Genomic DNA, 21,614 nt, shown 5'->3' on the forward strand with positions numbered 1-21,614 from the left:
GAGAGAGAGAGAGAGAGACATATATATGACCAGTACATCCCTATATATATATATATATATATACACGATCTCATGTATCAGCTGGTGCAGCAATTGTTGGTAATCAACCGGATGACGTTCCCTTTCATCTTTAAGGTGAACAATCTATCAACACAACAGTTTTTCCCCACATGATGGACTGGAAAGAAGGTGCAGAAGTTATATAAGTATATATATAAGTTATATATTTATACATAAAAAAAATTAAAAAATCAGATGTACCTCTGAGGAGAAGCACTTAATTTTATTGTAAAGTTACTCGATCACAATGACGTTCTATTCTATTCTATTCTATTCTATTCTATTCTATTCTATTCTATTCTATTCTATTCTACTACAAAAACTATGTTAACAACAACAAACAATAGCATTAGTAATCATCTGAACTATTGCGTTGTGATCTGTGAATAAACAGTTTCTTCTGTTTTCCCTGAAGATCTTTTTGAGGTTGTAAGCCTTTTGGGAAAACTCAGGGCTATATAATTTAAGGCATCTGTTTCCTGCAGAGAAAATAAAAACCCACAGACATTAAACTACATCACTGAAAAAAAAATAAATAAATAAATAAATTATATATATATATATATATATATATATATATATACACACACATTTTGGTATAAATGTACTGTAGCCTACAGAACTTTGAGAAAACAAGTTGCTAATCGAGTTGCTAGATTTTGACATTGATCCACATATAACTGTTTTCCTGAAGTCAAAATTTTTCATCACTGTGAGCTGTCAGCATTTATGTAGGCTAATGTGCTATTATAAAACATCCAAATTCCTTTCAATACAGTGCAAATAAAAATGTATTACCTGATTCCTTTGATTTCTGGGTTGTTTTGAAGCTTCTATGGATAATAATTTTAAAAAATTATATTTTTTAAATGTATATTAATATTAATTACACTTAACTGAATTTCAAAAATAGCAATTTGCTGTTTAATATTAGTACATTATAGAATTTTACCATAAGCTTATGTTAATATATTTTTGTACCTTTTTTGTGATTCTTGTGAATCAGTCTCACCAGAAATATGTTCACAATAATGGATATTATGATTATTGTGAAGAGGGTTATAACAACTGGATTCCAAGAAGTCAAAGTCAAAGATGCTGTAATAGTAACAGACCATAAATGCAAAGATATAAGTCAAATGGTCGACTGAAGATAGTGTTGTACTATATATTCTGCATCAAAATCAAATATATCTGTACCTTCAATATTCAACTTAGTTCCATTTCCAAAGTGTATCTTCCCACATGTGGCAACAGCGCAGTAATAAATTCCAGCATCAGATGTTGTGAGTTCAGTCTGAGAGAGACTGTAGACACAGATCTGTGTAGGAGAGCCATTCTCTGACCTCTCCATGCATTGATCACTTCTGTTATCATGGGTGTAAATGATTCCTGGATCAGAATGTCCCGATGAATGTCTGAACCAGTAGACGCTGTATTCTCCTGCACAGATCTGACTGATGATCGAACACTGCAGATTCACTGAATCTCCTGGATGAAGTCTGTCAGATAAAGACTCCTGGAGAACCGTGGTCCTTCTCATTCCATCACTCTCTGAAAGAAATGTAAATACATTAAAACAACACACACATATGTGCAGTCAGATTGAGGGTGAAGCTCAGAATATTGTCATAAACTCACTTTTATGTAGAAGAATCGTCCCTTCTCCAAATTTAATAACGTTCAAGAAACTCACAGCACAATAGTAGGTTGCAAAATCATATTCTTCCAAGTGTTTGATGGTCAAATTAAAAGAGCCAGTTCCAGTTAGGATAACGTATCTATTTTTCTTGTTAAAGCCATTTTGATATGTAACACTTCCAGAGCCATGTTCTGAATATGCAATGAGAAGTGGTTTCTTCCCAACAGAATGTTTATACCATAAAACAGTATTTATAAAGTCGTCTGAATGAGAGCAGGGTATAATCACACTGCTTCCAAGCTCAGCAACTAGCAAAGGATCCTGGTGAATAAAATTATCACTTTCCCATGTTCCATCTAAAAACAAAAAAGCAATATGGTAACAAACAGAAATATGAAATAAAATGGTCAATTAAAACTAAATTTTAAACATACTTGCAAATGTAAGGAGAAAAAGGGTAGACAAAACTCTGAACTTCATTTTGTAGCACCTGTACTTAATCTAAAAGAGAAATGAACCTGTTTATAAAGAAGTTTGAAGCATGAAAATGTTTTTAAATGGACAAAATGAATGACTTTTAGATTGCTAACAATTTAAACATACTGACCCTGTTAACATCCAAATCTAATATAAAAGAACTCATTAATTTTGTTAATAAACTATACAGTAAGAATGAAAAAAAATACAGGTATACATAGTTTTGCTATAATTAATTAGGCAGATCTTAAATGTTTAAAGTGATTACTTACAACCTTAATAGAAAGATGTTAATTTGATATTACAGTCCTCTAATAATGCTTGAGGCTCAAAGAAGTAGATCCAGTATACATATTAATACAGTATATGCATTAATCTCAGATTAATATCATGCAATACAATTAAAATATGGATTTAAAAGGACTAAGGGGTCCTGGTTATGTTGATGAAAGTTTCAATTTCGTAGTATGTCTTACTTTAGGCTGCTTCCTCTTTTATACACGGCAGTGTTCAAAGATCAAACACTCAAACTATGAAGCTTGACTGGTTGCTTTAAAAAAGGGGCAGAACAAAATTTTCTTAATAGAGAATTTTTACTGACCAGTACACTGAAGACATGAGAAACATCCGCAAATAATGTCAGCTGGCAATTAGATCCAATTAGTGTGTTCAGTATGACTTATTATACAATAATTGCAGTTTTGTATGGTTTGTGCAATTTTTGCATTATGCAGTTTTTGTATTAAATACTATTATTTCAAAGTATTTAAATATTAATATTATTTAAAAGTATCAACAATAGTTTGTTGGAGGCACGCTACCTTCCTTAGAGCTGACCTGGTCTTTGGAGGAAGAATCAAGGATTTGACACTTTTTGGCTTCAATGCAGCAGAGAGAGTATTTTTACTTTATTATCCAACACAACAGTATCTTAAAATAACTGTCACTGCAAATAATGTGCAGGAGTGCCAGTAAAGAAAACCACCACTTCCGATTGGCCAATAATGTCTAAATGGGCATATCAGCTGAGTAGTAGACGTGTATGGCCTGTTACAGTGTGAACTGATTCATATAATTCCTATAGGGAATAATTATACATACAATTAACACCTACAAAACATCCAGAAATATTCAGGATCAAACACAGTGAAAAGCCAAACAATTAATATAGTCAAATTTATGAAAACAGAGATAAGGGAAAAAAAATCCTACAGATGTCCATTCCCCAGATGCTCGACAACAAAACTCGTGAAAGAAATCCCTCTCTTTGTGCGACAAAATCTGTCTGTCTGTCGAGGCACACACTTAAAAAATAATAGATTAATAGAATCAACACTTGTTCTAATTAGGATACACTGACAGACCCTAGTAAAAAAGTAATATATTTAAAATACATTTATTTCAGACTAAGTATAGTTCAAATCTATTAACACATTTACTGACAGATAAATCAAGATAACTCAGGACATTTTATTAAGTACATAAATGTGAAAATCTATTTGAAGTATGCTTAACATGAAATAAGTATAAGTATAAGTATATTTATTTTTCACTAGGGGAAATTCGTCACAAATATCACTTATTTTTAATATTCATAAATATGTTTATTTTGTCACTCAGGAATATATTTTTTTATAAAATAAGCAAAACTGCATAAAATGATGTATGATAATTCCCCTTCATTCAGCATGGCTCTATATTTATTAATTATTGATAAATATTGTATTTTTAGATACATTTTAATATTCTGCTTTCATGCAAATTAGTCCCGATGTATTTGTTTGTTTCAAATTAGTTTATATCAATACCATCAGATATTTATGGATTAATTCCAGAAAAATATTGAAATTATATGGATATAGACTTTACCATTTTGGTCACAAAGGGGGTTGGGAGGTCCCTCAGACACCTGTTCACCTCTCTCTCCCTCTCATTTTTCATGAGTTGCTCGGCGTGCTGGTAGCCTCAAGCTTATTATTGATTTCAATAACTGATTACTTTAATTTGCAATATTATTTTATATGCCCACTGCTAAGGGAAAAATAAAGCCTCTTTATTCAAAATCATTCAAAATAATTTACTTTGCACACTGATTAGAAACATACACACTGAAGACATCTGCTGGTCAAATGCATGTTATTGCAAATGGAAAGGCTCAATGCTCACTGCCATATTTGCCAAATTTATATAAAATGGCAATCTACAATATCCTTAAATACACATTTCTAAATTTTTGAATATGTAACATATATTAATGTAATTATAATTATTTTATATATTTTTGTTGTTTCAAATAAAGTTGATCATACTAATTCTATATTTATTTAATTTAGTGAAGTGAAGTGACATACTGCCAAGTATGGTGTCCCATACTCGGAATTCATGCTCTGCATTTAACCCATCCAACGTGCATGCAGCGGCGCCCGGGGAGCAGTTGGGGGTTCGGTGCCTTGCTCAAGGGCACCTCAGTCGTGGTATTGAGGGTGGAGAGAGCTCTGGACATTCACTCCCCCCACCTACAATCCCTGCCGGCCCGAGACTCGAACCCGCAACCTTTGGATTACGAGTCCAACTCTCTAACCATTAGGCCACGACTTCCCGTACTTCTAGCCCATTTATGCGTTCATAGTATAGTTTACAAGGATTTTTTTTTTTTTAGTTCATTGAGTGTCACTTTGTGACTCTTTGCTCAGGGGCATTCAGTTTATTTTGAGCTATTTGCCTGAGGCTAAATGGCATGGAAGCATTTCACCAAATTCACGTTTTCAGATATATGTAATGGATTAAATGTAGTATGTTCTAAGTAATCATATCTCTAAATTAAATAGCCTTTTGTCAGTCTATGACCTGGCCAGGTCCATTATGTGTATCTGAAGGATGGTTGCAGTATAAAAGCCACACATGTTCTCAAGTACATCAGCAGGCCCGGCCCCAGCTCTAAGGTGTAAAGTGAGCTCTCAAGGTGTAAAAGCTGAGCCTGATAAATATTGCTGCAGCATTGGGTTATACTAATTATTACAGTATATAAGACCATGAGTCAAAGAACCCTTTCAGTTTCACATGGCACTGTTGTGAATTATTGAGAAGATTTAGCTGTTTTCGCTGTCTCTGCTAGACGTAAAACTAAGGAATAAGTTGTGACAAAACTGTACACATGGAAGGGTTATTTTTGACTCCTATAATGGAGGCAAGTCATTTTTTAGTCAGAGAATGGTGCATGTGTGGTTTTGATTCAGAGAAAGGTGTGAAAACAAGCCAGTGGGTCAGTCCTGTGGTTGGAAAATGATCAAACAGTGATGTGTGCAAATCGTGCATGCAAATGTGTGCACAGAGGTGCAAACACTCTTATGTTCTTATTTATAACTTGTACATATTGTGTATATATATATATATACACACATACACATACACACACACACACACACACTTACTACAGGTGGATTAGGTAAATATGCTTGAAATAAAGTAAAATAAAATAGAATTTCTTGATAAAATGTCTTATACTGATCCAAATTAATATTTCTAATATTTAATTATAACACATTCTAAAATATCGTTAATGCAGTTTTATTTTATTCCGATTATGTCAGTAAAGAAGTTCAATGTTTCTCTGCTGATGTTCACCACAGCAGTTCTCAGGATGTACTGAGCAGCTTCTTCCTGTCAGTCACTCTACAGGAAATGATGCTATAAACCGTGGCCTCTGACTTTGAACTCTGTTTAGTATCTTCTCCTTATATAGACAAATGATGATTCTTTTTAAGCATGACTGTGTGATTTGAGGTAGCACTTGCTACCACAGTCTTTATCAGTTATAGCCCACAGTCCTCATCAGTCAAAGCAACCGTTTTGGTATTGTCACTATCCTTTTATCACATTCTTTTTGTGATGTTGCAATCGCTTGTGGACGTTTGTGGTGAACGTGGTTCAAACAGTCTCTTGATTTCAGATTGAAAGTTCAATCAGTTAGCAGAGACTTCTGATGTGGTAAAATGCCTTTATCTCTAAACTCTTATGTATTATGCATTCATTATTTCTGGGGTTCCAATGATTTCAATGAAAAAATAATAATAATAGGATCTTTAAAATGGTTCCTTTATATTTATTTTTATTTTTTATTTTTTTTAAGGCAGATATCATTTAATCTGTCTGTTGTATTACAGTGTTTGACTGTTATTTAATATAGTAGCATTCCCACCATCGAATTCCCTGTAGTACACGAAACACAGTACATAGGTCAGATGTGTTTTGAAAACAACATTCATAATGGCTGAGCATCAGTGATCAAACTAAGCATGCTCAGCTGCCTGCTATTGATACCTTATAAACTTGTTGAGGTGAATTTCCCTGAACAACAGTGCGTATTTAAAAATACTTTGCACCAATCTTTCCAACGACAACACTGAGCTCCCTTCCAACTCTTTGATCATACTCAAACTTTTCACCCAAGTCTCATTTTCAAGAGACCATATTCACAGCTCTTTCCATCACATAGGTGTTATTTCTTTTCTTTTCTGTCTGCTAGCGTTGCTACACAGATGGTTGCTATTCAAAGTGACATCTAGGCTCTCTCAAAAGGTTTTATTTAGTATTATTTTATTTATTTATTTTTTGAAGGGACTGTGTGATCCACACTTAAAGGTGATGATAAATGTAAATCGCATATCAGTATTTAGCAGAGAAATGCAACAAATGAAGATAATTCAAAGAAATGAATGTGACAGATGATCAACACATTGAACCGACATTAAAAGTACCATTAAAGATCTAACAGTAAATGTTCAACTGATATATTATTTTCATTTCATTATTTATTTAACATTAGCATTACCAGAAGAAAACAAAACAAAACACTTCATTTCATTGCATTGTTTCTATTTTATATGTGTTTTGTGAATTCAGTGCAAAATTTCTAGGGGCATTAGCTCTACTACTTCTTTGTATATGTACTTAGGTATGCATGTCTTTAGGTGTTTATGTACACACACATACGCACTCGCACACACACTTAGAATAATGTAAAGTTGTTCTTTAGCATAGGGAAGTGTAGGCCTATATAAAGGCAAACCCCTTTGTGTTTCTCTCTTTCAGTGTCACTATCAAGGAGGGACATGAAACCTGTCTGATGATTTATATGGCACAACCCCATGATCTTTAATGATGCCTGTAAGTGTACAGTTTTAAAACAGAGTTTTGTTTGTTAGGGAGAGTAGTGGTTTGCTAGAGTAACTTTTTAGTACGTCAAGCTGCTTAATGGACCACAGTAATGGATGTTTTGAAGATTGGTAACAGTGTCCTGAAAGTATATTGTTGTTGTTGTTATTATTGTTTATACATCTGGATATGTGTTCTCTCACTCTTTTTTCTCATGGTAGAAATTAATTTCAACCTCTTTGTAGCCAGCTCTACAAAATGCTTCATTTTCAGACTCTGGCTTGACGTGAGCAGACTCTGCTCACGTCAGAAATCGTGACGTGATTAAAGTAAACCTTTTGAATAACATTGTATATTGTAACACAAAATTTATTTTTAAAATAGATTCTGTTCTTTTTAACTTTTTATTAATCAGAGAATCCTAAAAAAATATCACAGGTCCCAACAAAAATTATGAAGCAGCACAACGGTTTCCAACATTGATTATAAATCAGCATATTAGAATGATTTCTGAAGGATCATATGACACTGAAGACTGGAGTTAATGATGCTGAAAATTCAGCTTTAATATATAAAATATATAAATATATTATATATATATATATATATATATATATATACTTATTTCTACATGTTCTTCCAGCCGACAACTGCATTAGTCAGTGCAGTGTTTGGTTTTTCATAGTGTACCACTTAGATGTCAAACTAAATTTTTAATTATTAGCCTATAACAGAAGTTAACGCCTGTGACAAATTTTATAAACCCATGAAATCAAAGTGTAAGTGTACCAGTGTTTGTTTTTATTGGATGTTTAACCATTACCATAATTTCTGTATATGTATATATAAATATGCACACTCTTGTGGCATATATTGGTACATACATTTCTGTCTTATAGTAACAGTCTAAGTTTTAGAAGCTGTTGTGTAAACGACACATTATATTAACAAAATGTGCTGAAATTGTGTTAAATCACTGTCCATGGTACTGAAATACCATTAAACTGCTTTTGTAATGTAATAGCATGACTTCATTAGATGGGAAATCTATCTAGAAATTGATGACATGCTTGTTCACAAAGAGATGACTTAGCCCATTAATAAACTGCTCAAGTATTTAAAGTGTGACACAAGGAAGTTCATTTCCCATGTGCAATTAATTCAGTAACAGATTGTACTAATAGCTCATCTTGACCTTTTGACCTATGTAGATCATTGTTCAAAATAACCTTTTTTTTTCTTTCTTTCTTTTTATTCATTTCACACACTGTAGATAACTAGCACACAGCAATTAATTGTTTTATAATTGTCTTCTGCCATTTTCAGAAACTATATTGTAACAGTCTTTTTACCTGCAAATATAAAAGATGTGGACTGAGATTACTGTTTATGTGCAGGTATACGGTTAATGTGCAATTAACTCTTCACATAAATAATGTTTAGAAAATGTATGTTTTTGTTTGATTGTTCTAAATTGGACCTTTTCATATTCTAACTATTAAATAGCTATACTTTTGCTGTATGCATTTTGCTGTGTTTGCCGGTTGACTTAATGATAGGTCCTTTCAAATATAGCAGCAAATCTCAAATAGTACATGATGGCCAGTCCTGAGAGACACATGGTGCAAACATTTCTGATGACATTTAAATGTCTATGTAAGTGAAATATCGCAGTGAATAATACAGGTGAGCATACAGTAAATACTGTATGATGGACAAAGGATGCAGATCAGCTCCCTCTGGTGGAAACAGTAAAATATCCTGAGGCCTTCAAAATAGTCTGTAAGGTCTGCTGTGCAGCAAGAACGTCTCGGTTACGTACGTAACCCTCGTTCCCTGATGGAGGGAACGGAGACGTTATGTCGTGACGACATAGGGGGGATTTACTTGGAAGCCCCAATCATCTCTGACTTAAGAGAAAACGCCAATGAAATTGGCTAGTGGATTTTGCATACCTGAGCCACTCCCCGTGCATACGGGTATAAAAGGGCGACAGGTGCATCCACTCATCCGGTTTTACCCGCTGAGGAGCCGAGAACGTGTCCCTGGCAACCAGCGATGGTTCAAGATTGTGGCATGGGGACATAACGTCTCCGTTCCCTCCATCAGGGAACGAGGGTTACGTACGTAACCGAGACGTTCCCTATCTGTCGGTCACTACGAGTTATGTCGTGACGACATAGGGGTCATATGGAAAGCGCCACAACCTGAACCCCGTCACGACCTTGTGCATGCAAATGTTGACAAGCTAGTGCGTGACAGACAAATGCCATGCGAAGGTCGCAACCTTCCCATCGCCCCAGCGCAAATTCGCTAACCTTGGTGCCCGCAGGGACCACTGAGTACATTGCTGCTGGAGATAGCCAAGCCGCTGTTCCTTTCCCCAAGAAATCGGAAGGGATTTTGACCTTCTATGAAAGACTGCTTCAAGTCTTTCCTATTTGTTGTTACAGCTTGGCGGTAACGACGGGGAAGCGAGCCTTCCGGAGAAGGGCGCTACGGAGGCCACATCCTGCCCGAAGGGAGGTAACATGTGGAGACACTGATATGGACTGACCCAGGCCTGGGGCAGTACTACATACGACTGGACCCTGGGGCAGATCCTACCTAGGAGTAGGGAGGAGGGCTGCCAGCAGGGCCTGACAGAGCTCTGCCAAAGGGAAGACACGGGTTTACCGTGAGGGAAACCGTACCGTGGATGAATACACGTGTGGGATTACCCGAAGGGAATCAGGCCATACGGACACCTAGCCGAGTACAGGGGCTGACCGGAGACCCGGGCGAGCTAGCACCAGTACTGGGCCTGGCGTCAGACTGCTCCGCCCAGTCTGACTGCCGGGGGTGCTGGAGGTCTCCACCAGGGTTCGCCGTCCGGGGAACTGAACTGGAGGAGGAAAACAGGCGCTCGTATCCCCGGGTGAGGGGGAATGGCGCAGCAAGCGTGACACCGGCCAACTCTTCCCGCCACTTACCTGTTACCCAACACACGGGAAGAGACTGGCTCCACGCGGAGACTGTAAAATCTCGCGAAGGTGTTCGGTGTCGCCCAGCCCGCAGCTCTACAGCTGTCTGCCAAAGAGGCGCCGTGCGACAACGCATAGGAGGAGGCAACACTCCGTGTGGAGTGAGCCCTCACCCCAAGGGGGCACGGCTCGCCTTGGGATTGGTACGCCAAGGCGATGGCCTCCACTATCCAGTGGGCCAACCTCTGCTTGGAGACAGCCTTCCCTTTCTGCTGACCTCCGTGGCAGACAAAGAGCTGCTCAGAGCTTCTGAAGCTCCGGGTGCGGTCCACGTATATGCGCAATGCTCTTACGGGACACAGCAACGCCAAGACTGGATCTGCCTCCTCCGAAGGCAGTGCTTGCAGGTTCACCACCTGATCACGGAAGGGCGTGGTGGGAACCTTGGGCACGTATCCCGGCCGGGGTCTCAGGACAACGTGAGAGTAGTCCGGCCCGAACACAAGGCACTCTTCGCTCACCGAAAATGCTTGGAGGTCCCCGACCCTCTTGATGGAAGTGAGCGCGGTCAGGAGCGCTGTCTTAGCCGACAGGAATTTCAGCTTGACTGAGTCCAGCGGCTCAAAGGGACCCCTCTGAAGTCCCGCCAGGACGATAGAGAGGTCCCAGGAGGGCATCAGGGGTGGCCTAGGCGGATTCAACCTCCTGGCACCCCTCAGGAACCTCACGATGAGATCATGCTTTCCCACGGACCGGCCGTCCACTGCATCGTGATGGGCCGCGATAGCAGCCACATACACCTTCAAGGTGGAGGGTGACAGCCTACGCTCCAACCTTTCTTGCAGGAAAGAAAGCACTACTCCAATCGTGCATCTTCGGGGGTCTTCCCGGCGAGAAGAACACCAGTTCGCGAACAGACTCCACTTCAGAGCATAGGCTTGCCTTGTTGAAGGAGCTCTAGCCTGAGTGATGGTGTCTACCACGGCCTGTGGTAGACCACTTAAGTCTGCCGCGTCCCGTCCAGGAGCCACACCTGGAGGTTCCACAGATCTGGACGCGGGTGCCATATGGTGCCGAGCCCCTGAGAAAGGAGTTCCTTCCTCAGGGGGATACGCCAGGGAGGGGCTGTCGCGAGGAGAATGAGTTCCGGAAACCAGGTCCGGGTGGGCCAATACGGCGCGACCAGCAGGACCTGCTCCTCGTCCTCCCTGACCTTGCACAGTGTCTGTGCGAGTAGGCTCACTGGGGGAAATGCATACTTGCGTAAAGCCCGAGGCCAGCTGTGTGCCAGTGCGTCCGTGCCGCGGGGCCCCTCGGTCAGGGAGAATATAGCTGGCAGTGGGAGGACTCGCGGGAAGCAAACAGGTCTACCTGAGCTTCCCCGAATCGACTCCAGATCAGCCGGATCGTCTCGGGATGGAGTCGCCACTCTCCGAGAAAGTGAGCTGTCGTGAGAGCGCATCGGCCGCACGATTGAGCTCCCCCGGAATGTGGACAGCGCGCAGCGACCTGAGCTGCGTGTGACTCCAGAGGAGGAGATGGCGGGCGAGCTGTGACATGCGGCGTGATCGTACACCTCCCGGCCGGTTGATGTACGACACAGCCGCAGTGTTGTCCATGCGGACCAACACATGCTTGCCTAGCAGCAGTGGCCGAAACTGCCGCAAGGCCAGATGCACTGCCAACAGCTCCAGGCAATTGATATGCCAAAGCAGTCGAGGCCCTGTCCAGAGCCCCGAGGCTGCCTGCCCGTTGCATGTAGCGCCCTAGCCCGTACTGGAGGCATCTGTTGTGACAACAACATGCCAGGACACTTGTTCTAAGGGCACCCCAGCCCGTAGAAAAGCACGGTCCGTCCAGGGGCTGAAGGAGCGGCAACACTCGCGCGTGATACTCACCCGAAGTGAACCGCGGCGCCATGCCCACCTCAGGACTCGGGAGTGCAACCAGTGCTGAAGTGGTCTCATATGAAGCAATCCGAGCGGCGTGACCGCAGCTGCGGATGCCATATGCCCCAGGAGCCTCTGAAACTGTTTCAGTGGCACCACAGTCCTGCCTCTGAAGGAACTCAGGCAGTTCAGCACTGATTGGGCGCGCTCGTCCATGAGGCGCGCCGTCCTACTCACCGAGTCTAACTCCACACCGAGAAAAGAGATTCTCTGCCCAGGGGAGAGCTTGCTCCTTTCCCAGTTGGCCCGAAGCCCCAACTGGCTGAGGTGCCGTAACACCAGCTCCCTGTGATCGCACAACTGCTCTCGGGACTGGGCCAGAATGAGCCAGTCGTCGAGGTAGTTGAGGACCCTGACGCCCACTTCCCGTAGCGGGGCAAGGGCGCCTTCAACGCCCTTCGTGAAGACACGGGGAGACAGGGAGAGCCCGAAGGGGAGGACCTTGTACTGCCATGCCCGACCTTCGGACGCAAACCGTAGGAACGGTCTGTGTCGCGGAAGGATCGAAACATGAAAGTAAGCATCCTTCAGGTCAATCGCTGCAAACCAATCCTGGGGATTGCACCCCAGGATTGGTCGAAGACCACCGCCTTTCTTGGGTACGATGAAGTAAGGGCTGTAAAACCCCTGCCTCATCTCGGCTGGAGGGACCGGCTCGATTGCATCCTTTGCCAGGAGGACAGCAATCTCCTCGCGCAAGACAGGAACGTTCCGAGCTACCACTGAGGTCTCGAGAACGCAGCTGAACTTGGGAGGTCGCCTGGCGAACTGAATCGCATAGCCGAGTCGAATTGTGCGCGTGAGCCACCGAGACGGGCTGGGCAGCGCAAGCCACGCTTCCAGACGCCGTGCAAGGGGCTCCAACGGCACAATCGACGTACCTGCGGTGGTGCAGCGCAGAGGAGTAGGGCTGGATAGTACAGAAGGCAGCGCGTTCTGAAGCATCCTTACCGAACTCCCTAGGTCCCAAAGGGGACTGGCTAGAGGTGCGTGGGGAGGCACTGCGTCCCCGAACCGCACTCTCTTGGCCGCTGGCAAGATGGGTCGCGGGCGAGAGTGAGGAGGCAGTGCGTCGCGCGCTGTCAACCCGCGAACCTGATAACCCGGGGAAAAAGGAAATTGCTCTTCTTTTGACAAAGTGGGTACCGCTGGCTTTCTTGAGCCAGCGGCGGAACAGAATGAATGATTCTCCCCCCAACCCTCCTTCGGGGGAAGGAGCGGCGCTGATCCCGCCATCTCCTGAGATAGAGCAGCTTCCCACACCTCCGGGTTGCCCGTGTCAGGGCCGTTTTATCGCCTCCTTGGACGATATCGGGGCCAGTTGGAACACGGGGGGGGGGCGCCACGCTCCTGCAAGAGGCTCGACGCCCCAGCACAAGGCGGAGCAGCTCAAAGGGACACAGGAGGGCGCCCACGGTGACCAGCAGACTGGGGCTTGCCCTGTGGCGGAGCGGTGCATCACGCCGGGGCAAGATGTGCTGGACGGCCTCGGTCTGCTGCAGTACTGCCGAGAACTGCTGGGCACAGTCCTCGACAGTGTCGCCGAACAGTCCAGCCTGGGAGACAAGAGCGTTCGAGAAAGTGTACTTTGTCGACTTCGCCCCTCTCCACAGGCTGAGCCACAGACGGCACTCTTGGACCACAAGTGTGTGCACATCGCCTTCCCGAGGCACTGCGCTGTGACTTCCGTTGCCCGTAGGGCAAGGCCAGTCGCTGAGCGCAGCTCCTGCGTCAACCTCGGGTTGGTACTACCCTCGTGCATTTAATGCCTTGGCCTGTGTACTCACAGGATAGCCGTGGCATGCAGGGCAGGGGCGGCCTGGCCCGCAGCACTATACGCTTTGGCCGAGAACGGCCATCAGCCTATAGGCTTTGGACGGGAGGCGCGAACGACTCCCCTAAGTGGCGGCGTTTCGCGGGCACAAGTGCACCGCGACCGCTCTCTCCACCTGGGGAATGTCAGCGTCACCCTTAGCCGCCCCGCCATCGAGGGTAGCGAGGATGGAGGAGGCAGACGCGCCGCTTCTGGCCGTAAAAAGGGGCCGTCCACGACTTCATCAGCTCCTCGTGCACTTCCGGGAAGAAAGGAACCAGGGCAGGGCGTGGTCGCGAGCCACAGCCTCTGCCGAGGAGCCAATCATCTCACCGCGAGGGCTCAGGAATGAGAGGTGTGCACGCCTCCAGCCCGATCTCGCGGCGGCCCGGGAAAGCACGGCCGTCAACTCTGGGTCCGATTCGGCGGCGGCCGCGAACCCCGCAGCTGCGCCGAACCTTCATCCTCAGAGGACGATTGCCCATCCCCCGATGCCGCGATCGACATCTAATCCTCTATCGGCGCGCCGAATGAAACTGCTGGGCACGCCGTGAGACGGCACAGCAGAATCACCGGGGAGCCGCACAGAACAGCTGCTGCAGGAGGAGTGAAAGGTCCGTGGGGACTGGCCCGGCGGAAGGCTCTCACTGTAACCCTCAGATCGCCCAGAGCACTAGCCGATGGTTCTCTGCTCGTGGCAGAGAAGCCAGCGCGGGTAGTGACAGAGGGGGCCCCTCCCATCCCCGTGAGGAGAGAGAGGCGCGATCGCAGCGCTGCTATGGTTACACGCTCAATGAACGCATAAACCATCCACGAACGCAGCTTCAGCGTGCTGGAGCCCCAGACACTGAAGACAACGATCGTGGCTGTTTACGGAGGACAGGAAACGACCGCAACCAAGAGGACACGGCCGGAACAGCGTCTTTAAAAAGACGTGAACCGACCATGATTTGCTCTTTTAGGAAATTTGCTCTTTCAGTTGAAGTGCCCAGGGGAATCGCTGCAGACAGGACACCGCTGTTCGCACCGTAACGCCAACCAGAACAGCTTCCAGACAGATGATGAATGGCTTTGTGGAGATCAACACGTTCATCCACTCGGCTCCGAAGCAAAAATCGGATGAGTGGATGCACCTGTCGCCCTTTTATACCCGTATGCACGGCGAGTGGCTCAGGTATGCAAAATCCACTAGCCAATTTCATTGGCGTTTTCTCTTAAGTCAGAGATGATTGGGGCTTCCAAGTAAATCCCCCCTATGTCGTCACGACATAACTCGTAGTGACCGACAGATAGGGAACCAGGTCAATATACTCTAGTCCTTTTTTTCACCCGTGCCCTTTAATTCTCATTGAGACACATCAATATACAGTGTGGTACATGTTTAGTCCAACTACAAAATACAAGAACACAGAAAGTTAACAAAAAAAAAAAAAGATATTGTAGTTGTTCAATCTACTTATAGACTTAAGGCAGACTTCAGCAAAAACAAATACAAAATTTCAAGTGCTCCACTCTAATAAATGGCTTTAGAACAATACAAAATGTCCCTAGTTTTATTACTGCTGTTTCCTTTTGCTAATGTTGTTGTGGATCAGAGCAATGAATCACACTATTCCACAAGTCTAAAATACTAACAATTTAATTATTTACAGACGATGGAGGAATTACTGAATTACATAAGCAAAGGTGTCTATAAATGAGTGAATAAATCAATGATTTATTTATCAGGCTTCTCATGTGATCTATATATTTTTAGTCCTTTTAGCCACCCTGCTCTTTTTTTTCTTACCTCCCACACTCATTCACAGCCCACAAACAATGTTCTCAGCGGAAATGATTTTCACTGCTCTTTTCCATTACATGCACTGTTTTTTGTTTTTCCCCCTTTTTTCTTTTTCTTTTCCTGACACTAATTATACAGTAAGTTCAACAACTGACACAAAATAGCATTTTTTTTAAAATAGGAAATTTAGAAGATGCTTCAATACATGAGTCATATCTGATGTGACTAACTAACAGATATGAGCAATAATTAATAATAATGAACTGAGAGAAGGCAGAATAATAATGCCAAATAATGAATAATGTAGAAGTTCTTCTGTCCATTTATATCATATTATTTGCTTCATAATTAAGTGGCCTCGTGGTTCAAATACTCCATTTACTTTGATTAAATATAATTATGTGTATGTTATAATGCTAAACAAGGCAAGCACAGACACACTTTTAGGTTTTCAAGGTCAAGGTTTTACACTGGTACCAGCCTCAGTTCTGCTCATGAATTTCTGGTGGTGCATAACAGTAGTGCACGATCCTCTAGCTGTGGTCAAAGTGTGACAGCAGGAAGGAAGAAAAACATACACTTCAGTTATGTTCACAGCCAACTGCTGTGCTAAAAAAAGTTTCCACATAACACCTTACAGAATTACAGTATTATTTGATACATATACAGCCTCCTCTGCTGAAAAACAACAAACATCTCTCTCAAATATCACTATAATAAATGTCATGCACATGTTTAAATCAGCATAAATACTTTGATGTGTGAATAAAATTTTTCGTCAATAAATATTTTGTAGATGTTTCATTTTCATTCAGGTATAAATGTATCAGTCTGCTACAAAACTTTAAATTTGCTGTCACTATGACTGTGAACGTGCCATTAAGATGTGCACTGTGTTGAATCAGCCAATAGGATCGTGTACATTTTCTTTCATACAGGGAGGTACAGTATATAAAGGTGAGTCTCTGTATGTCTTTCTCTTTCGGACTGTGTTTCGGACTGTCGTAGACTTCACATGAAAACCAACCTTGATCTTAAATGAAGTCTGTAAGTACAGATTTAAAACAGAGTCTGTCTTTTCATTTTTGTTTTGTTTATTTTCTGTATTGTACATCAGCTTTACAAAGCAACATTTTTATCACATATCCATGAATGATGTGAAGTCATGCATTAAAATGTTTGTGTAAAAAATATTTCTAATCCACACAATGTAAAACTTGTCAGGTAACCTAAAAATGAGTAACATCTAAAACAAGTTGTTTGACTCAAAAACAACAACAACAAAAAGAGTAAATAAAATGTTATCTTCTTCATGTATGTAATTTTTTACTATTGTTATTTTTTCTAGATGATTCACCCTAGAGGTTCTGAATCAACCAGTTTAGAACTATCTCCTAAAAATGATTAATCATTTTTTCATCCTTTTGCTTTACCTTTCAAAATGTAAGTATTTATATGCCTGTACTGCTTAATAAAGCAATTCAACAGCAAGCTATACTAACCATTTTCTCATCCATGACATTTCATTTTGAATTGGTCTAGGCAGCTCAGACAATGTAGACGTTGTGGCTCAGAATCATCTGAAGATTGTTCAAGCAGGAGACAATGTTACCTTCACCTGTATTAGTCCAAAAGAGTCAAGAACCAGTGTTGTGTGGGTCAAACAAAAAGCTGGAGAGAAACCCCTTTCAATCGCTTCATCATATCAAGCTTTAGATGTCGTGTTTGAAAATGGCTTTGACAAACATAATCACTTTTTTGTAGCAAAAGACGATAGCAGTTTTAATCTGAGCATCACAAATGCAAAAGAATCAGACACTGCAACATACTATTGTGTTAAATTTATATATCAGTTCAAATTTGAGGAAGCCACTGATCTGATTGTTAAAGGTAAGCAGAATGTTCACTTAAATATTACTGTGGCACATGTAGTACATTGTGTCTGGTCAAATTACCATCATGTCATTGTGGTTTATTTTCTTTTAAGGCAGAGAACTGAACATGCAGTCTGACCATCAGAGAGCTGTGATAGATCCAGTGCATCCAGAAGACTCTGCAGTGGCGCTGGAGTGCACTGTCCTCACTCGGAGCTGTGCAGGAGAACACAACGTCTACTGGTTCAGACGTGAATCTGGAGAATCTCCTCCAGGAATTATATTCACTCAGGAGCGCAGGAACGCTCAATGTGAGAGGAACTCTGATGTGAACTCTACTGCACACAGATGTATCTACAACCTGCCCAAGAGGAACCTCAGTCTCTCTGATGCTGGGACTTACTACTGCGCTGTGGCCGCATGTGGAGAGATACTGTTTGGAGATGCAAGAAAACCTGACATGCCAGGTGTCCATTTAAATTACAAAACTTTTCTGTCTGCTCACAGATTTGTTGCTAATTTTTTAATTACTGTAATGTTTAATTAAGGTTTTCAGGAACCTTGGAGTATAATTGCCCTGATTCTAGGAATTTTAAACTGTTTATCAGTGATTGTGATCATATTTCTGGGCACACAGCTGTACATGCAGCGACGAAAAGGTAGGAATTACTGCATAAAATTTCTCATGTGTAAGAAAATCCACATCTTTCAGAGACAGTGCAGTTACGTGTAACAATCCTTATTGTTTTTCAAGATGGGACTCAGAATATTCAGATTGGTCACTTAATGGTAAGCAGTTTAATATTTCATGTGCTTTTATACCATATGTTGCTTATGTTGCCTTAATAGGAAATATATCTGACTGAATGTATCATAATTGCTGTTTTAGGATGAAGACAGAGATGCTTTGAATTATGCTGCTTTGAGCTTTCAACAAAAGTCCAGCGCGCCTAGAAGACCCAGAGAAAAACATACAAGATAATTTAATATTTGCACATGAGAAATCTATACATGTTGGTAATAATAAATTCTCTGTTGTTTACAAAACAATAGGGCTTTAAGTGATAAAGATTACCATTAGAGTACTACAGTAGTAAAATATTTCAGGTTTTATACTTCAAAATTTCCCATTTAAGTCAGTGTTTTACTTGCTGTTTCTAATTGATTATGAAATTTACTAGAAATTTCTGAAATTAAAATTGTTTCTGGACAAAAAAAAAAAAAAGTTAAATAATTCTATCAAATAAACTGAACTGTAATTTTAAGCGACTTCCATGGACCCCTGTTTGCTGAATTTCTGCATCAACACAGCATATCAGTTTTAGATTTACTGATTTGTTGAAAAATGTCTTAGGCTGAAAAGAGGTGGAGAAGTTGAAATCCCTGTCCGTGGTACTGAAATGCGACACTTGTGACCATTTTGGCATTATTTAATATGGTAGTTAGACTACAATGTAGGCTGCTACTACTACTAACACATACTTATGATGTTTACTCATGACAACAACATTAATGAAGTCAATATATACTTCTCATGTGTCTAGAACGTAGCATAAGCAATATTTTCACAGGAACATTAAACAATGTTTCAGAAATATGTTTATTGACCTATAGGTTGATACCCTTGTGGTCAATCAATCAAAAACAAAACAGATAATCTATCAACTTTTTCGTAATGATTACAATAAATAAACTTAACTTTTGCACTAAGTGCAAATAGCGAAAGATGATATTTACACTATGTGAAAATTAGCAATATTTTTTAGTTACATGCTATTTACACTAAGTGCAGATGGTGATAGATTATGTTTACACTATGTAAAAATAGCAGTTTATTCAGTATTTTCAGTATTTACTATTATTGCAATAACTGTAGTCTTTTGCAAACTTGTCTAACCCTACCACATGTTTGTGAGCGGAGTTATAGCCTCTGCCAAAAAGGCAGGCTATTTGCACTTAGTGTAAACAGACACTGCGTAAACTTAAATACATAATCAAATTTGGGATAGCATTAGTCTGCATCATATTTTTAAATAGTTACAAAAAGTGATGCTGCCCAATATTAGCGATAAATGGCTCACAAGTACGGTGGCCGAGAGAGCGCAATGCGCTGCAAATAGAAAAAACACCTGCAAATTAAGAAAACAACTTCCTCAATTGTACAACGCACATGCTGCAAATGCTCACAACATAACAAAAAAAGAAACTCACTGCAAATAGAAAAAAACGCCTGCAAATTAAGAAAACAACTTTCGTCAATTTGACAACACACGTGCTGCAAATGCTCACAAAACAAACAAACAAAGAAAAGCACTACAAATAAAATGTATTTGCTTGTATTGTGAGCATTTGCAGTGTTTCTTTATTTGTTTGTGTTGTGAGCATTTGCACCACCTGCTGTCAAACTAATGAAGATGTTTTCTTGATTTGCTGGTGCTTTTTATATTTGCATGTGTTTTCTGAAGTTGCAGCGCATTGAGCTCTCTCGGCCACCGTACACAAGGCCCCTATAGTGGAAACGTGGCAAATATCAAAAGATCATGGAAATATGAGGCTGTGAGGCCTGTACTACAATAAAATGAAGGTATTTGAAAATTCCGCATTCATGCTAAAATATTAAATTCCATGTTTCTAACTTCATGCTAAAATTCTATGCTTACTGTCAGGTTTAAATATACAGTATAGTAAAATGGAAAATAACTTGGTGTCCTGTTAAATGCACGCATTGTAACTTGCAAGCCCAGCTGAGCACAAAGTATTTGTAGTGTTAAAATAAGCTTACTATTATGTTTTTGTCCCCCGGCCGTAATCATCAAAAGGTAATTTAATCCTTTACAAATGCAAGGTAAAGTAATTACCATTTGAGAAAGGTGCATGTGTGGTTTTTGATTCAGATAGCGGTGTGAAACACATCAGTGGGTCAGTCTTGTGGTTGGTAAAAAAAATTTCTATATAAAAAAAAGTACATATCTATCTATCTATCTATCTATCTATAGATATATATAGTAATTTTCAATTGCAAAATTAGAATGCTTCAGACTTTCAAAGTATTAAATGCTGACAGTTATGTCTAAAGTTCAATGTTTCTCCGCTGATGTTCACCACAGCAGTTCTCATTCTGTACTGAGCAGCTTCTTCCTGTCAGTCACTCTAAAGGAAATGATGTACTTTTGTCATCTTACTGGTACTCTAGTTGGTGTAACATATTTTTACATGGGCATACACTGACTTTGTGGAGGAGTCTGTGCTTTGTGGTATTAATAGCTTAAAGCCCAGTGAACTGTATTCCACTGCATATCTAGGGTTGTTTGGGCCCCAGTGCAAAAACACTTGATGGAGCCTCCACCACAATCACCTGCAGCTTAAACAGAGGATGTGTACTATTCACATTGTATTTTATGCTTATTGTCTCAACCAAGTTTGTGGTCTCAAGGCACAGACAAACTATGAAATGTCTATGTGTCTCCTTAGATCAAAGTTCCCCTAAAGGAATTATACAACATTAACCAGTTATATCTTCATTTTTAAAAGCAAGCACAACCCACATTTCATTCAGTAATCTGAAATGTAGTATGATATATTGTTTGAAATGAGAAATGTTTGTATTTTTCCCTTTCATATTCAGAGTAAGGTGTTAGACTTAATGCACTTTATGTACTTAATGTAATTTATGCATGCTAACACCACAGCTGTCAAGCACTAAATGTAGATAGATAGATAGATAGATAGATAGATAGATAGATAGATAGATAGATAGATAGATAGATAGATAGATAGATAGATAGATAGATAGATAGATAGATAGATAGATAGATAGATAGATAGATAGATAGATATTGAAAGACAGACAGACAGACAGACAGACAAACAGATATACAGATAAATATTTTTAAATATAT

At 41.0% G+C, this 21,614-nt stretch overlaps 2 protein-coding genes across 2 annotated transcripts; one reads left to right on the plus strand and one right to left on the minus strand.

The window, feature by feature from the left end:
• Positions 1-240: 240 nt before the first annotated feature.
• On the minus strand, positions 241-2,648 carry LOC306860656 (uncharacterized protein). The gene is made up of 7 exons (XM_079402465.1): positions 2,452-2,648; positions 2,137-2,203; positions 1,702-2,058; positions 1,261-1,614; positions 1,042-1,158; positions 859-893; positions 241-539 (listed from the first exon to the last, which is right to left on the minus strand). Exons 2-7 carry the CDS (start codon positions 2,180-2,182, stop codon positions 426-428), a joined length of 1,023 nt encoding a protein of 340 aa, XP_079258591.1. The 5' UTR covers positions 2,183-2,203; positions 2,452-2,648; the 3' UTR covers positions 241-425.
• Positions 2,649-17,270: 14,622 nt separating this feature from the next.
• LOC306874781 (uncharacterized protein) lies at positions 17,271-18,985 on the plus strand (the record flags this gene model as incomplete). Its single annotated transcript, XM_079425023.1, has 6 exons — positions 17,271-17,284; positions 17,388-17,731; positions 17,829-18,182; positions 18,264-18,374; positions 18,470-18,504; positions 18,605-18,985. Coding segments are annotated over 6 exons (951 nt in total), but the record flags the coding sequence as incomplete, so codon positions are not given.
• Positions 18,986-21,614: the final 2,629 nt, after the last annotated feature.

This window comes from Barbus barbus, assembly GCF_936440315.1.
Source record: "Barbus barbus genome assembly, chromosome: 1".
NCBI classification, from domain to species: domain Eukaryota; kingdom Metazoa; phylum Chordata; class Actinopteri; order Cypriniformes; family Cyprinidae; genus Barbus; species Barbus barbus.

Bases quoted from the DNA above. Each gene is read 5' to 3' on its own strand.
- LOC306860656 (XM_079402465.1), bottom strand. From the start codon at position 2,182: ATGAAGTTCAGAGTTTTGTCTACCCTTTTTCTCCTTACATTTGCAA. The intron at 2,059-2,136 runs GTATGTTTAAAA...TTTTGTTTTTAG, and splicing joins TTTTCTCCTTACATTTGCAA to ATGGAACATGGGAAAGTGAT. The intron at 1,159-1,260 runs GTACAGATATAT...TTACTATTACAG, and splicing joins AACTAAGTTGAATATTGAAG to CATCTTTGACTTTGACTTCT.